Source organism: Oncorhynchus gorbuscha, linkage group LG18 (genome assembly GCF_021184085.1).
Source record: "Oncorhynchus gorbuscha isolate QuinsamMale2020 ecotype Even-year linkage group LG18, OgorEven_v1.0, whole genome shotgun sequence".
Classification (NCBI taxonomy): domain Eukaryota; kingdom Metazoa; phylum Chordata; class Actinopteri; order Salmoniformes; family Salmonidae; genus Oncorhynchus; species Oncorhynchus gorbuscha.
Genome location: NC_060190.1, coordinates 34,780,545 through 34,804,685, shown reverse-complemented (window position 1 = coordinate 34,804,685; position 24,141 = coordinate 34,780,545). Strand labels below are relative to the sequence as shown.

The 24,141-nt window shown below is 42.5% G+C and overlaps 1 protein-coding gene across 5 annotated transcripts; it reads left to right on the top strand.

The window, feature by feature from the left end:
- Positions 1–422: 422 nt before the first annotated feature.
- Positions 423–17,200, top strand: LOC124004292. 5 transcript variants are annotated; one of them, XR_006833343.1, is made up of 20 exons: positions 423–735; positions 1,091–1,117; positions 3,540–3,827; positions 4,109–4,420; positions 5,299–5,607; positions 6,713–6,775; positions 6,881–6,934; positions 7,174–7,221; positions 11,959–11,976; positions 12,100–12,147; positions 12,489–12,545; positions 13,341–13,433; positions 13,596–13,614; positions 13,725–13,756; positions 13,871–13,975; positions 14,260–14,288; positions 14,386–14,452; positions 14,729–14,769; positions 14,915–15,617; positions 15,916–17,200. XR_006833343.1 is itself a non-coding variant. In XM_046313086.1 (19 exons), exons 1-18 carry the CDS (start codon positions 678–680, stop codon positions 14,740–14,742), a joined length of 1,641 nt encoding a protein of 546 aa, XP_046169042.1. In that variant the 5' UTR covers positions 423–677; the 3' UTR covers positions 14,743–14,769; positions 14,915–17,200. The 5 variants fall into 5 exon arrangements, 4 of the variants coding, with proteins under 4 accessions (XP_046169042.1, XP_046169044.1, XP_046169043.1 ...); XM_046313086.1 differs by having other exon boundaries at positions 14,915–17,200; XM_046313088.1 differs by having other exon boundaries at positions 424–735; positions 6,911–6,934; positions 14,915–17,200.
- Positions 17,201–24,141: the final 6,941 nt, after the last annotated feature.

Sequence of the window (24,141 nt, the reverse complement as noted above, 5' to 3'; positions counted from 1 at the left end):
AGAGCTTGAAGAAATTTGAAAATAATAATGTGCAAATGTTGCACAATCCAGGTGGTGAAAGTTCTGAGAGACTTAGAGACGCAGAAAGACTCACAGCTGTAATCGCTGCCAAAGGTGCTAATACAAAGTATTGATGTAAAGACTTATCTAAATGAAATATTTCATTTTCAAAAATGTAGCAAAAAAATACAAAAAAACATGTTTTCACTTTGTCATAATGGGGTATTGTTGTGTAGATGGTTCAGACATGTTTTTTTTTAAAATACATTTTGAATTCAGGCAGTAACACAATAGTAATAATAATAATAAGTCAAGGGGAATGACAACTTTTTGAAAATATCCTAAAAAAAGGGGAAATTCTGTACTGTCGCCTTATATGAAACATTCTATCTCAAATGTAAAATACTGGAGTATAGAGCCATATATACTTTTTGGGCTTCACTGTCCAAATGCATATGGAGGGGAGTGTATGACTGATAAATGATTCTGATTATTCAGATACCCTTACTTCTGCAACATTAGCTCACACTTGCTGTATGAGACTGTTGTTAAGGTTTCTGCTCCTTGTGGTTTTGTAGTGAACAAGCTCCACATTTACATCTCTATTCAAACAATCCTCTGACTCAGTCACACACCTTACTGTGAAGTCAGACTAATCATATGTAGCTGTCTGACAAATGGCATTGTTCATCCCTGATATGGCTGGTCATCTGTTCTTGGTCATCCTCCTTTTTGGTGAGTTATTTCTACATTTCTACAGTTTCATCATCTGTTTGTTCTACAGGATATTCCTCTTCTTCTCTCCCCTCTTTTAGTCTTTTACTTTTTACTCTTTTACTTTAGGAACTCTTGATATTTCTGAATCTCATGGCTATGATGAGTGTCTTGTATCTTATTCCATTAATCATCTTATTTATTTCTCTCTATCATTATTTTATACTTTGTTCAGATAAGATTGACCAATGCTTGATCCCCATTAATGCATTACAGTAGATTACGCTACTTTACCAACTTGTGTGAAGTGTTCAGGTGTCTCCTGTTAAAACATACTTTCAGAATGGCAGATGATAATCTATTTTATAATTTCTAGATACGTTCCAATCCATCAAAGCCCAAGGTCAGTATCATTATTATGAGTTTTTAGTTACCCAGTAAAAATCTAATAATAATCTTTAAGGAATACCTAGGATAGGATAAGTAATCCCTCTCACCCCCCCCCTTTAAGTTTTAGATGCACTATTGTAAAGTGACTGTTCCACTGGATGTCATAAGGTGAATGCACCAATTTGTAAGTCGCTCTGGATAAGAGCGTCTGCTAAATGACTTAAATGTAAATGTAAATGTAAATGTAATCATGGTATATATTCTTATCATTCAAATATAACATTAGCTGATAGCATATCCATCTGACACTATGAATTCAAAAGGAATTACGGATAAATGATTAATACAAATACAGTGCTGAAGGTTGGCAGTTTAAATCTGTATACAGTGAACCTACTTCTGTCCAAATTCAGGGTAAAACAAATGTCTATAGCTGTAAACACTGCAAACAGTTGGTCCTCTAGAAACACGCTATTATTGTATTTTGTAAAGAGCTTTTGCATGAAGCAATATATTATATCCCCATTATTTACCATACTATCGCTGTGAATTATTCTCAAAGATCTAGGGTCTGAGAAAGCAAGTAGATGGTATCGAGTAGAGTATATACATATGAGATGAGTATGTAAACAAAGTGGCATAGTTTAAAGTGGCTAGTGATACATGTATTACATAAAGATGCAGTAGATGATATAGAGTACAGTATATACGTATACATATGAGATAGATAATGTAGGGTATGTAAACATTATATTAAGTAGCATTGTTTAAAGTGGCTAGTGATATATTTTACATCAATTCCCATTATTAAAGTGGCTGGAGTTGAGTCAGTGTGTTGGCAGCAGCCACTCAATTTTAGTGGTGGCTGTTTAACAGTCTGATGGCCTTGAGATAGAATCTGTTTTTCAGTCTCTCGGTCCCAGCTTTGATGCACCTGTACTGACCTCGCCTTCTGGACGATAGCGGGGTGAACAGGCAGTGGCTCGGGTGGTTTTTGTCCCTTGATGATATTTATGTCCTTCCTGTGACATCGGGTGGTGTAGGTGTCCTGGAAGGCAGGTAGTTTGCCCCCGTTGATGCGTTGTGCAGACGTCACTACCCTCTGGAGAGCCTTACGGTTGTGGGCGGAGCAGTTGCCGTATCAGGAGGTGATACAGCCCGACAGGATGCTCTCGATTGTGCATCTGTAGAAGTTTGTGAGTGCTTTTGGTGACAAGCCAAATTTCTTCAGCCTCCTGAGGTTGAAGAGGCGCTGCTGCGCCTTCTTCACGATGCTGTCTGTGTGGGTGGACCAATTCAGTTTGTCTGTAATGTGTATGCCGAGGAACTTAAAACTTACTACCCTCTCCACTACTGTTCCATCGATGTGGATAGGGGGGTGTTCCCTCTGCTGTTTCCTGAAGTCCACAATCATCTCCTTAGTTTTGTTGACGTTGAGTGTGAGGTTATTTTCCTGACACCACACTCCGAGGGCCCTCACCTCCTCCCTGTAGGCCGTCTCGTCGTTGTTGGTATAATCAAGCCTACCACTGTTGTGTCCTGTTGTGTCGTCCGCAAACTTGATGATTGAGTTGGAGGCGTGCGTGGCCACGCAGTCATGGGTGAACAGGGAGTACAGGAGAGGGTTCAGAACACACCCTTGTGGGGCCCCAGTGTTGAGGATCAGCGGGGTGGAGATGTTGTTACCTACCCTCACCACCTGGGGGCGGCCCGTCAGGAAGTCCAGTACCCAGTTGCACAGGGCGGGGTCGAGACCCAGGGTCTCGAGCTTGATGACGAGCTTGGAGGGCACTATGGTGTGAAATGCTGAGCTGTAGTTGATGAACAGCATTCTCACATAGGTATTCCTCTTGTCCAGATGGGTTAGGGAAGTGTGCAGTGTGGTTGAGATTGCATCGTCTGTGGACCTATTTGGGCGGTAAGCAAATTGGAGTGGGTCTAGGGTGTCAGGTAGGGTGGAGGTGATATGGTCCTTGACTAGTCTCTCAAAGCACTTCATGATGACGGAAGTGAGTGCTACGGGGCGCGGTAGTCGTTTAGCTCAGTTACCTTAGCTTTCTTGGGAACAGGAACAATGGTGTCCCTCTTGAAGCATGTGGGAACAGCAGACTGGGATAGGGATTGATTTAATATGTCTGTAAACACACCAGCCAGCTGGTCTGTGCATGCTCTAAGGGCGCGGCTGGGGATGCCGTCTGGGCCTGCAGCCTTGCGAGGGTTAACACGTTTAAACAATACACTAACCTGCAACAATATAATTCTGATTTCAAAGACAATGTTTCACAAAATGATTTACTGTCTTTTTACAATCTAGAAGTAATTTGTGTGATGAGTCATGTTCTTGAAATGCTCAGGTCTGTTACACATGAAGATTTTATGTACATAGTAATCTGTTGAATATTAGATTGACATACTATTTCCCTCTGAACTCACAGTCCCTCCTCAGCTGACAGTGAGTCCTGAAGTCATCAGGGTTACGGACACAGTTCAGCTGAGATGTCACACTTCTCAATCTACCTATGTGTCTCAGTGTTACTTCTACATAGAGAAAATACACCATCTCCAACATACCACATCCTGTCAGCAGTCACTCACAGGGACCAAGCTGCTTGAATGGGCAGGTCATGGTCCAACCACCAAGGTCAACATGAGATGTATCTACTATGCTGTAGAGATGTCTATCTACTCTCCCTACAGTGACCCTGTCTCAGTCACTCTCCTGGGTAAGCAGGGTAGTTTATGTATTATTATACATATTATTATATGTTTTTACACAGTAGAGACTCACTATCCATCGATGCACAGTCATCCTGCGCCTATCACTATTCTTGGTAAAATAGCAGTATTATTATGAATACACTGATCTGATTGGCTCACTGTAATCAGATTGGAATATATAATGTCATGCTAACATATACACTCTTTAGTTCTTATTGGTAAAGAAAGAGGTGTGTATTCTCATTAACCTACAGTATGGACAGTTATTGACGTGTCCTCCTCACAGGTAAGCTGCAGAAACCAGACATTAGTGTCAATGACGAATCTTCTCATGACATCACTATTGCCTGTGTACTTCCTGAGTCTGTCAGTGATGGTCATAGCTGTAACATGTACACTGGAGACCAGCCTCAGGCCTACAAAGAGGCTTGGGTGAGGAGATTTAACGCAGCATCATCCAAACTATTCTGTACCTTCAGTGTTACTAAGAATGATCTGTTCAGGCATCTGCAGTTGGAGAGAGATGTGAGCTGTGACTATAGAGTGAACACAGGATCACACTCTCTATCTCCCCGCAGTGATAAATACATAATTACAGGTAAGATACTTACATAAACAAATGCAAAAATATGTATTATATGTACATTTTTTAAGTGTAGAATGGTATGGGCAAAAACTGGTTTAATCAATGTTGCTTACACGCCATTTCAACAAAATAAATACTATGTTTTTCCTTCTGATGACATTAAATCAATGTGGAAAATGTATTGGATTTGCTGAAATAATTTGGGGGAAATTTGTATTTTTTTCACCCAACTTAAAAAATAAACTAAAAATTGTATTATTTTTACCCCCCTTTTTCTCCCCAATTTCATGGTATCCAATTGTTAATCGTTACTGTCTTGTCTCATCGCTACAACTCCCGCACGGACTAGGGAGAGGAGAAGGTCGAGAGCCATGCGTCCTCCACACACAATCCAACCAAGCCGCACTGCTTCTTAACACAGCTCGCATCCAACCCGGAAGCCAGCCGCACCAATGTGTCGGAGGAACCACCGTGCACCTACCAACCTGGTCAGCGTGCTCTGCGCCCAGCCCGCCACAGGATTCGCTAGTGCGCGATGAGAAAAGGATATCCCTTCCGGCCAAACCCTCCCTAACCTGGACGACGCTAGACCAATTGTGCGCCGCCCCATGGGCCTCCTGGTCGTGGCCGGCTGCGACAGAGCCTGGGCTCAATTTTTCACCCAACTTGAACCTAAATCCCATGACATGGCTGAAATGTTGACAACTAAATCAAATGTAAATCAAAACTAGGTGTGGAACTGACGTCTGTGCCCGTTGGACAAATGCTATTTTTATCTTATTTTGAACATTTTGACTTTGCATAGTGAAAGACTGCGGGCTCTACAGTATATTGTTATGTGCAGAATAGTGTGCCTTGTACTTCATTAAGTTGTTGTCCTCTCCCAACAGGTCAGAAACCAAATATTACAGTCAGTCTGAAAGGGAACCTCATCATCACCTGTTTAATTCCTGGCTCTGTCAGTAATGACACCACCTGTAACCTGTATGTTGGTGAGAAGAGTAAGTGTCTTTTTAGAGCACGAATCTGGAAGAAGAAACACAAAGATTCCGAATGCTGGTTCTGTCAATTCTCTGCGGCTGAGAATGATCTGATCAGTTGTCTACAGTCAGTGAGGCGTAAGGAAGTGAGCTGTGACTACAGAGTGAGCTCAGGACCAAACTCTCTCTCTCCACGCAGTGATTGGAACAGCTTTACATGTGAGTCATTATTATTATGATACAATAATAATCTATCAGTGCAGCAGGTCTTCATGATCTGACTCCCCTTACATGTTTTAGTATGACTATATTCATTCTGACCCTCCGTCCCTCCATCCCCCATTCACTCATTCACTCACTCACTCACTCACTCACTCACTCACTCACTCACTCACTCACTCACTCACTCACTCACTCACTCACTCACTCACTCACTCACTCACTCACTCACTCACTCACTCACTCACTCTTTGCTTGCTCCTTCGAGCACAGCACCTTGACATATGGATCTCTACACTGTCTTATTCTGGGCCAGGTCCCAGGCTGATCTGGTGTTGAGTCCCAGGTTGTGTAGGTCGTCCCCCAACTGGCCGGACCACCTGGCTCTCGGTCTTCCTCTTGGGTGTGACCAGTTGGGGGAATGCTCCTTGAGGATGAGGGCAGGCAGGGAGCTACTGCCACCAAATAACATTCTGACCCACAAACTAAAGACCCCATTCCAACCCCAAAGTTGTTGTAAATGTAGTGGGAGTTCACATCAGTGATCCAACAACTACACAGACAACCTCTACAGCAGGGAGACAAAAGGGGGTAAGCTTTGGTAATGTGTAGCTGTTGGAATGTCTTTCTCTGTAGTTCATTGTGTTGAAGATGGAGGATGTTGTTAAGAACACTTTACAGTAGAAACCTTATGTAATTTGTTCATAGATATGAAACTAGTCTCATCATCAACGCCTGGAATCATTTCCACAAGAATTACAGATTAATTTTTGAACTGGTTCAGTGTTTAGATCATGTCTGTACACTGTTAGGCTTCAGCTGTTAGTTACATGGGGACCTTATTCTAGGAAGCTGATAACAACAATCAACACCTTATCTGTCCTGAAAGATTTGATCACCTTATGAATTGGTCTCATCATCTCTATAATGAGGAGAAATATAATCTACCAGGGCAGGAAGCAATCTGTCCATAGTGATTTTATAGTCCTACTTTTCCCACTTTGAATAGACAAGTTATGAAGGTATTTCAAAAGGACAACAACACCATGATGATCATTAATACAATCATGAATAAAATGCTAATTTCATTAATGTGTTTTCTCAGTGGTTTTAACTCCAGGTCCTAGATCTACTTTGCTTCCCAGCAAGACAGCGAGTCCTACAGAAGGTGTGTTGGGCCTCTAAATGACCATCTCTGCAAATACCAATTGTAGTCAAGGGTTTAGATTAATGCTTTATCTTATTCTTGTGTCATCATATTGCTTCCCACTAGTTTTGACTGTTACTTCTACTTTGACCCCAGACACCATAGTGAGACCAACTACCAGTAAGTAGATCCACTCATTTTAACTGACATGTATATTTTTGTTTACATTAATTCACTAAAGCTCCATCTGATTTATGAATTGACCCATTCATAGCTGCTGTAATTTCGTCTAGATTTGTGCACTTTTAGTCCATCTGATTTGTAGGTAATGTGTAGTGTACTTCTCTATTTCTGCTTATTGAATGACCTAATAAATTAAATGAATTTACATTTGTTCTTGTGTAATCTCCTTTCACCAGGTTTGACCTCTCCTTTGACCCCCAGCACAGCAGTGAATCCTACATCAGGTGTGTTGGTCATCTTTCTCTAGTTAGCAGATAGGACCTAAACAAATAGACTAGCTTTATTGAACCCAGGTTTTAACTCACAAATTTCCCCTGATTAAAAAAAAGATGTTCATTTTTGGAAAAATAACATTCCCGTAGTAAACGGGATATTTTGTCAGGACAAGATGCTAGAATATGCATATAATTGACGGCTTAGGATAGAAACACTCTAAAGTTTCCAAAACTGTAAAAAATATTGTCTGTGAGTATAACAGAACTGATGTTGCAGGCGAAAGCCTGAGAAAAATCCAATCCGGAAGTGCCTCATGTTTTGAAAGCGCTGCGTTCCAATGCGTCCCTATTGAGCAGTGAATGGGCTATCAACCAGATTACTTTTTCTCCGTATTCCCCAAGGTGTCTACAGCATTGTTACGTAGTTTTACGCATTTATTTAGTAAGCGGCTATATTGCGCAACTGGTCACCTGATGCTCCCAAAGAGATTCTCGCGTAAAATACAGAGGTAGCCATTATTCCAATCGGTCCTACTGAAAAACTAATTGTCCCAGTGGATATATTATCGAATAGATATTTGAAAAACACCTTGAGGATTGATTGTAAACAACATTTTCCAAGTTTCTGTCGATATTATGGAGCTAATTTGGAGTATTTTTTCGGCGTTTTCGTGACTGCAAGTGGTCACCTGATGCTCCCAGAGAGATTCTCGTGTAAAATACAGAGGTAGCCATTATTCCAATCGGTCCTACTGAAAAATGAATTGTCCCGGTGGATATATTTGAATAGATATTTGAAAAACACCTTGAGGATTGATTGTAAACAACGTTTGCCATGTTTCTGTCGATATTATGGAGCTAACTTGGTATATTTTTAGGCGTTTTCGTGACTGCAAAAAAAAAACTAAATCAGGACTTACCAGTGACTCGCTCAATACTGAAATGGTCAGATGACACGCATGCTAAGCTACAGGACTGTTTTTCTAGCACAGACTGGAATATGTTTTGGGATTCATCCAATGGCATTGTGGAGTATACCACATCAATCACCGACTTCATCTGAACGTACATATGCCACCCAGAAGCCATGGATTACAGGCAACATCTGCACTGAGCAAAAAGCTAGAGCTGCCTCTTTCAAGGAGCGGGACACTAATCCGGATGCTTATAAGAAATCCCCCTATGCCCTCAGACAAACCACCAAACAGGCAAAGCATTAATACAGGGCTAAGATTGAATCCAACTACACTGGCTCTGATGCTCGTCGGATAAAGCAGGCTTGCAAACAATTCTTCTACGGATTACAAAGGGAAATCCAAATGTGAGCTGCCCAGTGACGAAAGCCTACCAAACGAGCTAAATCCCTTCTATGCTTGCTTCAAGGCAAGCAACACTGAACCATGCATGAGATCGCCAGCTGTTTCGGACGACTTTGAGATCACGCTCTCCGTAGCTGATGTGAGTAAGACATTTAAACAGGTCAACATTCACAAGGCTGCAGGGCCACACGGATTTCCAGGATGCATATTGAGAACATGCACTGACCAACTGGCAAGTGTCTTCACTAACATTTTCAACCTCTCATTCAGTCTGTAATAACGACATGTTCAAGCAGACCACCATAGTCCCTGTGCCCAAGAATGCCAAGGTAATCTGCTTAATCAAATCAAATGTATTTATATAGCCCTTCGTACATCAGCTGATATCTCAAAGTGCTGTACAGAAATAACTACTGGCCAGTAGCACTCACATCGGTAGCCATGACGTGCTTTCAAAAGCTGGTCATGGCTCACATCAACACCATCACCCCACCGTCTCCACACTGCATTTTCCCACCTGGACAAAAGGCACACCTACGTGAGAATGCTGTTTGTTGACTAAAGCTCAGCGTTAAACACCATAGTTTCCCTTAAAGCTCATCACTAAGCTAAGTACCCAGGGCCTAAAATCCTCCCTCTGCAACTGGATCCTGGACTTCCTGACGAGCCGCCCCCAGGTTGTAAGGGTAGGCAACAAAAAATCTGCCTCATTGATACTCAACACAGGGGGAAGTCAAATGTGCGTGTTGAGTCCCCTCATGTACTACCTGTTCACCCACGTCTGCGTGGTCATGCACGTCTCCAACACCGTCATTAAGTTTGCCGACGACACAATTTTGACAATGATGAGACAGCCTATAGGGAGGAGGTCAGAGACCTGGCAGTGTGATGCCAAGACAACAAGCGCTTCCTCAGCCCCCTCCCCCATTCACATCGACAGGGCTGTAGTTCGAGAGCTTCAACTTCCTTTCTGTCAACATCACTAACAAACTATCATGGTCCAAACACAGCAAGACAGTCGTGAAGAAGTCATGTCAATGTCTATCCCCTCTCAGGAGACTGAAAATATTTGGCATGGGTCCTCAGAGCCTCAAAAAGTTATAGAGCTGCACCATAGAGAGCATCCTGACTAATTGCATCACCGCTTGGTTTGGCAACTAATCGGCATCCGACCGCAGAGGTTAGTGCGTACGGCCCAGTACATCTCTTGGGACAAGATTCCTGCCATCCAGGACATCTATATCAGGCGGGGTCAGAGGAAGGCCCTTAAAAGTGTCAAAGACTCCAGCCACCCAAGTCATGAACTGTTCTCTCTGCTACTGCATGGCAAGTGGTACTGGATTGCCAAGTCCAGGTCCAATAGGCTCCTTAACAGCTTCTACCCCCAAGCTATAAGACTGCTGAAGAGTTAATGAAATGGCTAACCAGACTATTTGCATTGACCCCCTTTTTTATTTTGCTGCTACTCTTTGTTTATTACCTATAAATAGTCACTTTACACCTTCCTACGTATACATACTACCTGAATTTCCTCCTTTATATTGCTTCGCTATTGTTATTTTATTGTGTTGCTTTTTAAAGTGTTTTTATTTTGAATTATTAAAATAATTAAACAAAGGTAGCAAATATTTTCTTACATTAAAAAAATGCATTGTTGATAGTAAGTGTTTCATGGTAAGGTTGTATTGTAACACCTGTTGTATTCGGCGCATGTGCATAACGATGGTCATTATGGCCAAACAGTTCAATTTTTCTGTCATCAGACCAGGGGATATTTCTCCAAAAAGTATGATCTTTGTCCCCATGTGCAGTTGCAAACCATAGTCTGGCTTTTTATGGCGTTATTGGAGCAATGGCTTCTTCCTTGCTGAGCGGCCTTTCAGGTTATGTTGATTTAGGACTCATTTTACTGTGGATAAATATACTTTTGTACCTGTTTCCTCCAGCATCTTCACAAGGTCCTTTGCTGTTGTTCTGTGATTGATTTGCACTTTTCGCACCAAAGTACGTTCATCTCCAGGAGACAGAATGTGTCTCCTTCCTGAGCGGTATGACGGCTGCGTGGTCCCATGGTGTTTATACTTGCGTACTATTATTTGTAAAGATGAACGTGGTACATTTACATTACATTTTACATTTAAGTCATTTAGCAGACGCTCTTATCCAGAGCGACTTACAAATTGGTGTATTCACCTTATGACATCCAGTGGAACAGCCACTTTACTACATTTACATTACATTTAAGTCATTTAGCAGACGCTCTTATCCAGAGCGACTTACAAATTGGTGCATTCACCTTATGACATCCAGTGGAACAACCACTTTACAATAGTGCATCTAAATATTTTAAGGGGGGTGAGAAGGATTACTTTATCCTATCCTAGGTATTCCTTAAAGAGGTGGGGTTTCAGGTGTCTCCGGAAGGTGGTGATTCTCCTGGCGTCAGGAGTTTGACAGAACAGTTTTGAATTGTACTTCCCAGTGGTCCAGAGGTGGATGAACGCACTTAGTAGGGCCTTCAGAGCCTGGAGGTAAGGTGGTCCAATTGGTAGGCAAGCACCATGGTCTTTTAGCTTCAACTGGAAGCCAGTGGAGAGAGCGGAGGAGCGGGGTGACGTGAGAGAACTTGGGAAGGTTGAACACTAGACGGGCTGCGGCGTTCTGGATGAGTTGTTTTAATGGCACAGGCAGGGAGAGTTGCAGTAATCCAGACGGGAGATGACAAGTGCCTGGATTAGGACCTGCGCCGCTTCCTGTGTGAGGCAGGGTCGTACTCTGTGGTACTTTCAGGGGTTTGGAAATTGCTCCCAAGGATGAACCAGACTTGTGAAGGTCTCCAATTTTATTTGAGTTCTTGGCTGATTTCTTTTGATTTTCCCATGATGTCAAGCAAATAGTCACTGAGTTCGAAGGTAGCCCTTGTAATACATCCACAGGTACACCTCCAATTGACTCAGATGATGTCAATTAGCTTATCAGAAGCTTCTAAAGCCATGGCATCATTTTCTGGATTTTTCCAAGCTGTTTAAAGGCACAGTCAACTGAGTGCATGTAAACTTCTGACCCACTTGAAATGTGATACAGTTAATTATAAGTGAAATAATCTGTCTGTGAACAATTGTTGGAAAAATTACTTGTGTCATGCACAAAGTAGATGCCCTTACCGACTTGCCAAAACTATAGTTTGTTAACAAGAAATTTGTGGAGTGGTTGAAAAACGAGTTTTAAGTCAGAAGTATGTAAACAGAAGTATGTAAACTTCTGACTTCAAATGTATGCATAGTCACATTACACCTTCCTACATACACATTTTACCTGAGTTACCTCCAGTATATAGCCTCGCTATTGTTATTTTATTGTTACTTATTTAAATGTTTTTTTATTTTATTTATTTAGAGTTTTTTAGCAAATATTTTCTTACTTTCAGCAATGCAGTGTTTTAAAGGTAAGTGGTTCATGGTAAGGTTGTATTGTAACACCTGTTGTATTCCGAGCATGTGACAAAAAACCTTTTATTTTATTTGATATGAAACAAATGTACATTTCTCTTCTCATCTCTTCTCACCAGGTTTGACCTCTCCTTTGGCCCCCAGCACAGCAGTGAATCATATATCAGGTGTGTTGGTCATCTTTAGTTAGTAAAACTGAAAATAATTTAATGATTTTATCTTACCCAGGTCTTTGTATACATTTTTTGAATCACAAATGTGCCTAATTACTAGAAATTAGGTTGATATTGGATTGATTAAATCATGCCATTAAAATACCTTATTGTATAACCAGATCGAATGACTTTGCTTTGCACTAGATTTGACTGTTAGTCCTACTTTGACAACTGACACACCAAAGAGTCCAACTGAAAGTGAATATGGCCACACAATTTTTGTTTATTGATGTTGACTAAGTTGTGATGTGTGTTAACTGTTAACAAACTGTCTCTATCTTGCATGTGCACAGGAGGTCAAAGCTCCACAGACAGCATTGTGAATTCAAACAGTCAAAAAAGAGTTTGGGGTAAGTGTCCTTATTTAGTAATTTCACAGCAAAAATGTACTTGTCTGCTAGCTCTGACTTTGCTGATAACTACTTTGTTGAGGGAAAATGTACTTGTTGTGATTGTGATATGTTGTTGCCTCACCAAGCTATCTTCAGATGAATGCACGTAAGTCGCTCTGGATAAGAGCCTCTGCTAAATGACTTGTCACGGAAATTATCATCAGGGACACCTGAAGTCAATATTAAATGAATAATTCTTTATTATCAACAAGCTGGAGAGGTTCCAACAAACTTAATGTACCATAGTACACGTTGGTCAGGAGCTCCACCGGGGAAGTCCCATTAGTTGTCTTATATACTGCTGAAACAGACAAGTTATATTTGCAAGATTTAGCTTATTCATAATTCATAATTAATTCATCATTAACGTTTGGTTCATGCATGTGACCAACAAATACCTCACGAGGCTTCTTCTCTTCAAGCTGAGACTTTGAAACTGAGACACCCCTTTCGGTTTTCAAAACAATGTTCTTGGCACAATTATACTGATAGTGAGGATTCCTCCCAGTCACGATCAATCAGTCAGTTGCATGGACCCAGTCCAATTGGTTATTAGAAAAGCACAAACATAACATTTTCCTTCACAAACTCAAATCTAAAACGCTTAGCTGACTAGCTGTCTTTTCTCACATATATGAAAACGGAAACGTTTACCAAGACTACTAATAAAGTGGTATTCTAACACCTGTCTACAATTGAAGTATTTACATTTGGATTACTAACATCTTCTGATGTTATCATGTCACCAAACAGCGGTGCAACTATGGCAGGCAGCAGTGTGTATGGCTTCTGGAGTGGGCATGTTCTGGATGGGATTGACAGTTGTCTATCTCTGGAGGAGGACCAGTGAGTACTTCTGATTCTGCATAACAAATCATTTGCAAACATTTTCCTTCTCATATTAATGTAAGTGCCTTTGACATGGGTTCATCTTTCAACTCCTTTTGGTGATATTGTGTAGTGTAGGCTATATTCAATATCATTAATTTAGCCTCATTTGTTTTTCAGAGAAAACCAATTCTCTGAGGTAAGAATTCCCTTGTGAATATGATGCAGATTGTATCAACCTTTAGTTCTGTATTGTCCATGATGAGATTTTCTTTCCACAACCTTCTTATATACTTTTATGTTGTACAGACCTACAGCCAGACAGGATGATCACAGACAATGTACGTTCCAAACAAACAAAATACATCAAACACTGCACATACTACTAACACAACTACACACATACATGCCCAAACACGTATCCTAATTTAATTTTCATTTTGTTTCTGTTGTAGGTGATTTGGTGATGGGAGCTATGAGCAGTGCAGGCATGTTGGATTCAAGGGATGCTGGGATCTATTCTCTCATCACCTCTGTACCGTCCACGTTTTTGCACTCAGGTGAGTTTGTAACAGAGAATGTCTTCTATCCCTGTCTTCCTGACCTGGGACGTGAATTTGAGACCCTCGCCACAATAACACTTAGTCACTCAATGCCAACCTTACTAACTTACATTTTTAGTCAGAGCATCTTGAAAGCGTGTGAGAACAGAGCTGTAAGTCTCCAGGGTGGTTTGAGTCAGGAGGAGAAGTGTGAAGTGACATCAAGCCCTGTTATTTTCACTTCTTTTGACTCCCCCCCCCAACCTCTTACTTGTGGCTTTGTCTCTCTCTGTGAGATGCAGGTCCTGTGCAGCAATCTGCAAATGAAGATGTAAGTACAGCAAAAATAATAGCCTTGGATATAGATACAAACTTGTATCAGACAGTCTTAGGGATAATAAGGATCCTTCTCTCTCTCTCTCATCCAGGCTGATTCAGAGAATGCAGGGGTCTATAGCCTGATCACTTCTGTACCATCCACATCTGTACCATTAGGTTTGTCTATTTAACTCTGTCCCAATGTTTCATAACATGTCAGGCTTTTTATAGGACTCAAAGTTGTTTAGGCTTGTTTGTTGGTCTGAGGTAGTCATATCAGTAAGCATGTATGTGTATAAGTTATACATAAGATAATGTGTTAGAGCATGAGAATAGAGCTGTACGTCTACAGGATGGTTTGAGTCAGGAGGAGAAGTGTGAAAGGACATTAAGTATAGCAAAGTGACATGCAACCACACACTCACTCACTCAGGATCCCTCTGTGTTGTACAGGTCCTTTTGAATAAAATGGAAAGTCATCTGAAAAGGACAAAGTAAGTTCAGAATCACCCACTGTGTTTGGTGAATGTGAATGGCTCTCAGTTTCAGATTGATGTTACCATCCTTTTAAATTACATTACATTTACAGTACTGTAGAATTAAAGGACTGATGCTAAACTGTTTGTTTATTTTCTCTAGTCTGATATGTACCATGTATACAGCTCAATCCCCGACAGACCAGCATCCTCAGCCCAGCCGGATGGGTTGTACAGTCTTCTACAGACACACTGAAACTACACCACTGACTCTCTGTTATGTCTCACAGAAAAGTGGTTTCTTTCAGGATGTCCTTTATTTATCAGACATCATGTTACTTTAAATAAGTATCTAAAACATCTACCACAGTGCCGTTTCTGTTTATAAGCGACATACAGTAAGCAGCCGTTAGAGGACCCTCCCCCCTCCAAAAACAACTGTAGGATAGTAGAATACACAACGTGCAGTTTCGAAATGTGGTTCTTCGTCAGAAGTTTTTCTCTTGTTATGTCAGTCACTGACAGTCACTCAATAAATCCCATGACAGCTAAGATTTTATAGATTGCTCGGCCCAGTTAGTCTCGCCAGCTATCTAGCCTTGTAGTAATGGCCGAATTACTGCCCAGGGGCCCTGACCTCCAGGGGGCCCCCAATAATTTTGTTAGTCACTCTCACTCAGATATCAAATTAACATGGCATAAGTCATGGCAAATGTTTAGAATTGCAGTAAATTAACTTTAAAACCGAATGTTTTTGTTTCAACGACAATGGCATACAGTGTTGAATTGTAGGACATTAACTTTAAAGCTCCAAATGTTTCTCTTCGCTGCCATAACCGGGGCCACTAAAATGTTTTGTCGGTGAGGTGGGCAAATCTCGCTTAGGGCCCCCAAAATGCGTGTTCCTTCTGTAGCACAGTTGGTAGAGCATGGCGCTTGTAACGCCAGGATAGTGGGTTCGATTCCTGGAACCACCCATACGTAGAATGTATGCACACATGACTGTAAATCGCTTTGGATAAAAGCGTCTGCTAAATGGCATATATTATTAAGTTCTCTCCGCCCCATGGCAAAATTAGTAGAATTGCAGGACATTAACTTTAAAGCTCCAAATGTTTCTCTTCGCTGCCATAACCGGGGCCACTAAAATGTTTTGTCGGTGAGGTGGGCAAATCTCGTTTAGGGCCCCCAAAATGTTTGGAACTGCCGTAATTTGCTGTATCACACATGGAAACCTGGATTGTGTTACATGCCTATCCATAATATCTGTTAATATTATTATTTTTATTTGGGGATTTTGGAGGTGTCCGGGGCATACTCCCCTTTAAATATTTTTAAGTAAATGCCCAAATAAATATACACTGTATTTATATATATTCTGTCATCTGTGTGATACCTCCTTCCATAACGGTTTGATAAAATTTACTAAATATGATATAATTTACTAAATATTTGTGATCAAAATCGATAGATACAGACAATTAAAAATCAATAAATATATAACATATTCACACAATGCAAAAAAAACAGGTAAATAGGAAATTAAGATAAATTCATCGAAATGAAGTCATTAAGATCCAGTGGTGTTGATAAGACATTTTTCTTGGTAAAATTCATCTTGTGTTTAAATATGCCTATAATATAAGCTCCCCCCCCAAAAAAAAAAAAAAACTGGGGAAAAAGCCTAATGTTAATTTAACAATTTAAAATCAACCCCAAAAGCCCAATTTTATAGCAAAAGTATTGATGTTGATATTTTCCACATACTTTCTTACAAGCTAAAAATATAACATTTTGGTTTTAAAAATGTTTACATTGTTGGCAAAACTGAAAAATATAGATGACCTAAATGCTATTCAAATCTCAAAATTTCTCCATGTTTACTTGTTATTTTCCAAGTTCCCAGTTTAATTTAAACTTACTCAGCACATCAGTCGCACCTTCAATGTGCAGTGTTGTAGACACTGGTTAAGATGTAAATGGTGTGGAGAACACAACTTCATTACATTGTTTTCCAGTTTACCATGAGCTTACATTCTGTTTCGATGCACACTTGAGCCCAACTGTCAGGGTGGTCGATTATGCTATGGGGGATGGCTTTGTTTGTTGAAAAGGGGTGGCTCCCCCCTCACCTCCCATATACACTGTACACACTGTGCATAGATCTTTCTATTGTGTTATTGACTGTACGTTTGTTTATGTGTAACTGTGTTTTTGTTTTTGTTGCACTGCTTTGCTTTATCTTGGCCAGGTCGCAGTTGTAAATGAGAACTTGTTCTCAACTGGCCTACCTGGTTAAATAAAGGTGAAATAAAATAAAATAAAAAATAAATCCCTCTTCAATGACACCTTTAAGTTAGTTAATACAAATCCTATATTTTTAGCTCCATTTGAAATGCTCTCTTCTGTAAAACCAAAAAGTAAGAAGAATAAATTGAATACAACCATTCCCTCATCTTTGTTAGTATTTTACATGATTTGATTTTGATCTTGATTATTCAAGATAATGCAAAAAATATGTACTGTTGTAAACGTCACATTTTCTGGCCAGTGGTAAAGATCAAGGTGCTATTTTTCTTTCAGTCCTTATACAGTGCATTTGGAAAGTATTCAGATCCCTTGACTTTTTCCACATTTTGTTACGTTATAGCCTTATTCTAAAATGGATTCATTTGTCCCCCCCATTAATCTACACATAATGACAAAGCAAAAACAGATTTTTAGACAAAGGCTTTTAGACGAACTGAACATTATTCAGACCCATTGTAAATTCAGACCCATTACTCAGTAGTTTTCTGAAGCACCTTTGGCAGCAATTACAGCCTCAAGTCTTCTTTGGGTATGATGCTACAAGCTTGGCACACCTGTATTTGGGGAGTTTCTCCCATTCTTTCCAGAACATCTCAGGCTCTGTTAGGCTGGATGGGGAGCGTCGCTGCACAGCTATTATCAGATCTCTCCAGAGATGTTTGATCGGGTTCAAGTCTGGATTCTGGCTGGGCCGCTCAAGGACGTTCAGAGACTTGTCCCAAAGCCACTCCTGCCCTGTCTTGGCTGTGTGCTTAAGGTCCTTATCCTAGTGGAAGGTAAAACCTTCGCCCCAGTCTGAGGTCCTGAGTACTCTGGAGGAGGTTTTCATCAATAATCTCTCTGTACTTTGCTCTGTTCATCTTTCCCTCGATCCTGACTAGTGTCCCATGCTGCTGAAAAACATCCCCACGGCATGATGTTGCCACCACCATGCTTCACCATAGGTATTGTGCAAGGTCTCCTCCAGACGTGATGCTTGGCATTCATGCCAAAGACTTCAATCTTGGGTTCATCAGACCAGAGAGTCTTGTTTTTCGTGGTCTGAGAGTCCTTAAAGGTGCTGTTTTGCAAACTCTTAGCTGGCTGTCATGTGCCTTTTACTGAGCAGTGGCTTCTGTCTGGCTACTCTACCATAAAGGCCTGATTGATGGTTGTCTGTATGGATGGTTCTCCCATCTCCACAGAGGAACTCTGGTCAGGTTCTTGGTCACCTCTCGGACCAAGGCCCTTTTCCCCTGATTTTCCCCAGAGACAGATAATGCTTAGTCCTGGACTAAAAATATTATTCAAAGGACAATTTATAGATTATCTGTACTGTGGTTTGGTTCTATTGCGAGGGAGGCAAAGTGGCCTGCATTCTCCTGCAGCAGTCACAGTCTACAGATCACATACCAACCAGTAAGTTTATGCTGCCACGTATCCACACCTGCAAACAGGTGCACGAGTGCACACATGCACACGCACCCACCCACACACACCACAGTAGGTTGGAAAGTTAGACGAGACTCTTGCCACATCCTGTCCTTCTGAAACTTCAGCCTATCATATTTCAGAGACTAGTTGTGTTGAGGAGATTGACAGAAGTACTGTTGAACCAAACCTCAGATACATCTAACTGAAACTATTCAACCACTTTACCTGACAATTTTAGCAAGATGTAAAAAAAACTCAACTAAATTCATACCCCAAAATCACCATTATGAGAAATGTATTCATGCTTCTGACCATTACAACAAGCAACACTTGTCATGTTATATTTCCATGGAAATATTCAGTGTTGTAGTTTACTGCTTATGTATCTGCACCTCTTTCTTATTAAGCTAATAACTACAGTAGATAGGAAAAATATTGCCTCTAATGCACAATATGGAGAGTCATATGGAGACACAGCAAGACTCTTTCTTGTTTCTTACTTTTGGATGTTGGCAATATATACTGTTGTTGTACATGAAACGTGCTTTTTATTGTGCAGTGTAGTTAAAAATAAATCCCGAATAAAATATAGTTATTTCCTCTGACAGATAAGCAAATAGTTTTGGCTCATGTTAGGAGCAGGAGACATTTAGTTAATATCATATTCATGTTGACCCTGACCTCTGACATGACCGTTGACCCTTAAACAGCAGTTTACTGCCTTCGTCCTTGGCATGATATGTTGCAAATGGCAGGGTAATACCAAAGCAAAGAGCAGAATAATTCCTGACAGTGAAGCAGAGTTCAAACTGCATTCTTTGTGTGTCTTCCACTAAGAAGATTGCCTGGTCATTCTTTAAGAGTAACTTCCTCACCATTTTAGATAAGCATGCTCCGTTCAAAAAATGCAGAACTAAGAACAGATACAGCCCTTGGTTCACTCCAGACCTGACTGCCCTCGCTCGACCAGCACAAAAACATCCTGTGGCGGACTGCAATCAGCATCGAACAGTCCCCGCGATATGCAACTGTTCAGGGAAGTCAGGAACCAATACAAGCAGTCAGTCAGGAAAGCTAAGGCCAGCTTCTTCAGGCACAAGTTTGCATCCTGTAGCTCCAACTCCAAAAAGTTCTGGGACACTGTGAAGTCCATGGAGAACAAGAGCACCTCCTCCCAGCTGCCCACTGCACTGAGGCTAGGCTAATCCATGATTATCGAAAACTTCAACAAGCATTTCTCAACGGCTGGCCATGCCTTCCACCTGGCTACTCCTACCTCGGCCAACAGCCCCGCCCCCCCCGCAGCTCCTCGCCCAAGCCTCTCCAGGTTCTCCTTTACCCAAATCCAGATAGCAGATGTTCTGAAAGAGCTGCAAAACCTGGACCCGTATAAATCAGCTGGGCTTGACAATCTGGACCCTCTATTTCTGAAACTATCCGCCGCCATTGTCGCAACCCCTTTACCAGCCTGTTCAACCTCTTTCATATCGTCTGAGATCCCCAAGGACTGGAAAGCTGCCACAGTCATCCCCCTCTTCAAAGGGGGTGACACCCTGGACCCAAACTGTTACAGACCTATATCCATCCTGCCCTGCCTATCTAAGGTCTTCGAAAGCCAAGTCAACAAACAGGTGACTGACCATCTCGAATCCCACCGTACCTTCTCCGCTGTGCAATCCGGTTTCCGAGCTGGTCACGGGTGCACCTCAGCCACGCTCAAGGTACTAAACAATATCATAACCGCCATCGATAAAAGGCTTTCAATTCTGTCAATCACTGTATTCTTATTGGTAGACTCAATAGCCTTGATTTCTCAAATGACTGCCTCGCCTGGTTCACCAACTACTTCGCAGATAGAGTTCAGTGTGTAAAATGTTGTCCGGACCTCTGGCAGTGTCCATGGGGGTACCACAGGGTTCAATTCTCTGGCCGACTCTTTTCTCTGTATATATCAACGATGTGTCTCTTGCTCCCTGATCCACCTCTACGCAGACGACACCATTCTGTATACATCTGGCCCTTCTTTGGACAATTGTTAACTAACCTCCAAATGAGCTTCAATGCCATACAACACCCCTCCCGGGGCCTACAACTGCTCTTAAACGCTAGCAAAACCAAATGTCAGGATTTGGCCAGGGTTGTTCCGGTTTTTGGTCACTAGGTGCCCCCATTGTGCCTTTTGACCTTTTCTTTTCCCTTGATCCCCATTATTATTTTCACCTGTGCCTCATTTCCCCTGATTGTATTTAAACCCTTTGTTTTACTCAGTTCTTTGCTCTGTGTTTGTATGTTAGCACCCAGCCCTAGTACTCTGTGAACTCTTGTTGATCCCGGTGGACTCTCTTGTGGAATTCTGTTTTTTTTGTTCTTGTTTGTTTGTTTTTAGTATCTTTTGAGGCTTTTTTGTGCTATAGCTTCCACCTTGTGGATTTACCTTTTTGTCTTGGAGGATTACCTTTGTTCTTGTGGAATTCCTTTTGAGGTTGTGGAGTTACATGTTTTCCTGAAGAACTTCACTTTTTACTTCATTAAATACACCGTCTCAAGTACTGCTGTGTCTGCCTCATCTTCTGGGTTCTGCTGACTATTCGTGGCTCAGTTGGTTTAGTGACTGTTTCTCACTCCGGAGACCCGGGTTCGTAACCGGGTCCTGACAGAAACACAGAGCCAGAAATGAACCCAGAGGCAGCCAGTTCCCAGGACCTTGTTGCCATGCTGTCCCACCACCAGGAGACTGTCCAACGCCACAAAGCCGCCCTGGTTCAGCAAGAGGCCTTAATGGCTAGACATTCATCTTCTGTCGGAGATGCTGACTTCCATAAAGCAGATATCTGATCGACTTACCCCGGCAACAGTTCCCGTCCCAGTACCTCAGATTCACGTACCCATGGCAGTTAACCCTCTGGCTGAACCTCGTCTTCCACCTCCCCAACGGTTCTCAGGTGATCCAAGTGTAAAGGGTTTCTCACCCAATGTTCTCTCTCCTTCGAGCTGCAACCCTCGTCGTTCCCCACCGACCGATCTAAGATCGCATATATCATCACCCTGCTGTCGGAAAAAGCCCTGGCCTGGGCTACTGCTGTGTGGGATGCCCATAGTTCCTGCTGTGCCAGCTACTCTGCCTTTGCTGAGGAATTCAAACGAGTGTTTCAAGGCCCAAGCAGTGGTCCTGACTCAGCCAAACAGCTCCTGACTCTCCACCAAGGTAGGCGCAGCGTGACGGACTATGCCATCCAGTTCCGCACGGTGGCAGCAGCGAGTGGCTGGAACAACGAGGCGCTCACAGTGTGCTTTCTGAAAGTCCTTTCCGACACTATCCAAGATGAACTGGCCACTCGGGAACCACCGGACAAACTCGAGTCCCCTGATCAAGTTGGCCTCACACATTGACCAGCGTCTGAGAGAGAGAGAACTCAACCGTAGACCTCTAGCCCCTATCAGTCCCAGCTCCGAGTCTCCACCTTTATCCTCGCTGGCTCCACCGGAACTCATGCAGATTGGACGCATCTCCCAGGCTGAGAGAGACCGCCGGATGAGGGAGCGACGCTTTCTATATTGCGGCACACCGGGCAATTTCCGTTCCACGTGTCCCGGGCTCCAGGGAAACGCTCTGTCCCGTACAGACCGGGGGGAACTGTAACGGGAAACATAACCTCCTCCCATCCGTCCAACTCCCGTCTGCTCATTCCAGTCATCCTTTCCTGGGACAACCACAAGCTTCACCTTCAAGCCTTTGGTAGACTCTGGAGCCACAGGTAACTTCATGGATGGTGTCTGGGCGAAGGAGAATGGCGTTCCCTCTGAACCTCTAAGTGACCCCATGAGGGTTACTACATTGGATGGAAGCCCTTTGGGATCTGGACTTGTCACTCATGTCACTACCTCCTTGCGACTTTTAGTTTCACAACACCAGGAATTGATTAACTTTCATTTGATCTCCTGTTCCGAGTTCCCTCTCGTCCTTGGATACCCCTGGCTTCACAGCCATAACCCTCACATCGACTGGTCTGTGGGCACTATATCAAGCAGTGGGGTCCTACGTGCCAAGCTACTTGTATTTTCCCGAATTCCCCGAGTTCTACTCCCGAGTCTTTAGAATCCATCGACCTGACCCGAGTTCCCGAGTGTTACCATGACCTCAAACTGGTATTTAGCAAACAGAGGACCACCATGCTACCACCCCATAGACCTTATGATTGCCCCATCGAACTGTTTCCGGGCACTTGCCCCCCCAGGGGTCGGATCTTTTCCCTATCTCCACCCGAACGAGCTGCTATGGATACCTACATCAAGGACGCTCTGGAAGCAGGCCTCATGCGTCCATCCACCTCCCCGGCGGGAGCAGGGTTTTTCTTTGTGGCCACGAAAGACGGTGGATTATGTCCTTGCATCGACTACCGGGGACTCAATGCCATAACCGTCCGTAACCGTTACCCGCTACCCCTTATGGCCACAGCCTTCGAACTGCTCCAGGAAGCAGTTGTTTTCACTAAGCTTGACCTGCGGAACTCATACCATCTTGTGCGGATCAGACCTGGTGACGAGTGGAAGACCGCTTTCAACACGCCTACTGGTCACTATGAATACTTGGTGATGCCCTTCGGCCTGACCAACGCCCCAGCGGTGTTCCAAGCACTCATTTGTGTTTGTTTACTTGGATGACATCCTCATCTTTTCGAGCTCTCTTCAAGAACACAAAGGGGCTTCGGGAAAGCTTTGGCCTTTGCACCCTTCTTGGCTGTCCCTTCACCCTTGGTAGTCTTCTGTGCTTTGGGTTGATCATCAGCTGTCCTCTCTGCCCCTTTGTCCTCTTTGACTTGGGCTTCTGAGCAGGTGCCACCTTGGAAGCAGATGCTTTTGCGGACTTCCTGAGTTTTCATCCTGAAAGATGAAAATGACAGGTTTGCAATGCTGCTAGTTTGTGGTAGCATTTAAAACATGAGATTCAATTTGAGAATCAATTCAAGCGTGGTAAAGCCCAAACAGGGGAACAGTACCCATGACAAAAGTGTAAAAAAAAGACCCTATAACCCAAAACCACTTGAACAATGCCAATAGTCATAACATAACTGAAACCACACTTGCCTCTGAAGGATTCTCCTTCTGCTTTTTTGGCTGTAACCTTTTTCTTCTCAGCTTCTAGAGACAAGAGTTAGTGATGTGTGTGTATGCATGCAATCATAGACACAATGAGGTGAAGAGAGATACCCATACAAGTCATTGAATGAGCAATGTTAAATGTCCTCCATTGCAATGGGTGTAGCTCAATAACAATGATCCCATACAATTGGGCAGATTATAGGGTGATGTCTAAATCCTAGGAGTGATGAGCACAATCAATTCAGTGGATTCAGTTTCCTGGCTTCCTTGTCCTTGGCTCCAACCTTGGCAGTATACTCCACATTGGGATCAGTGTTCTCAGTGGCCTTTGGCTTGGACTCCTTGACCCTACCCCTGACTGCCAGCTGGCAAGGGAGAGTGATCACACGGTGAGCTACATTATATTAAACAGCAAGCCCATGTTCAATATGTTTTTGGCATATAATAAACACACCACTTTATATTCAACACTGGTACCATGAAGTTTGGCTCATTTGGCAGGTAAGCTACTGTAACGGATGTGAAACGGCTAGCTTAGTTCGCGGTGTGCGCTAAATAGCGTTTCAA

Excerpts from the sequence above, each read along its gene's own strand:
- LOC124004292 (XM_046313086.1), top strand. The coding sequence starts at position 678 with ATGGCATTGTTCATCCCTGATATGGCTGGTCATCTGTTCTTGGTCATC. Across the intron at positions 736-1,090 it reads CTTGGTCATCCTCCTTTTTG|ATACGTTCCAATCCATCAAA; the intron begins GTGAGTTATTTC and ends TATAATTTCTAG. Across the intron at positions 12,546-13,340 it reads CAGTCAAAAAAGAGTTTGGG|CGGTGCAACTATGGCAGGCA; the intron begins GTAAGTGTCCTT and ends GTCACCAAACAG.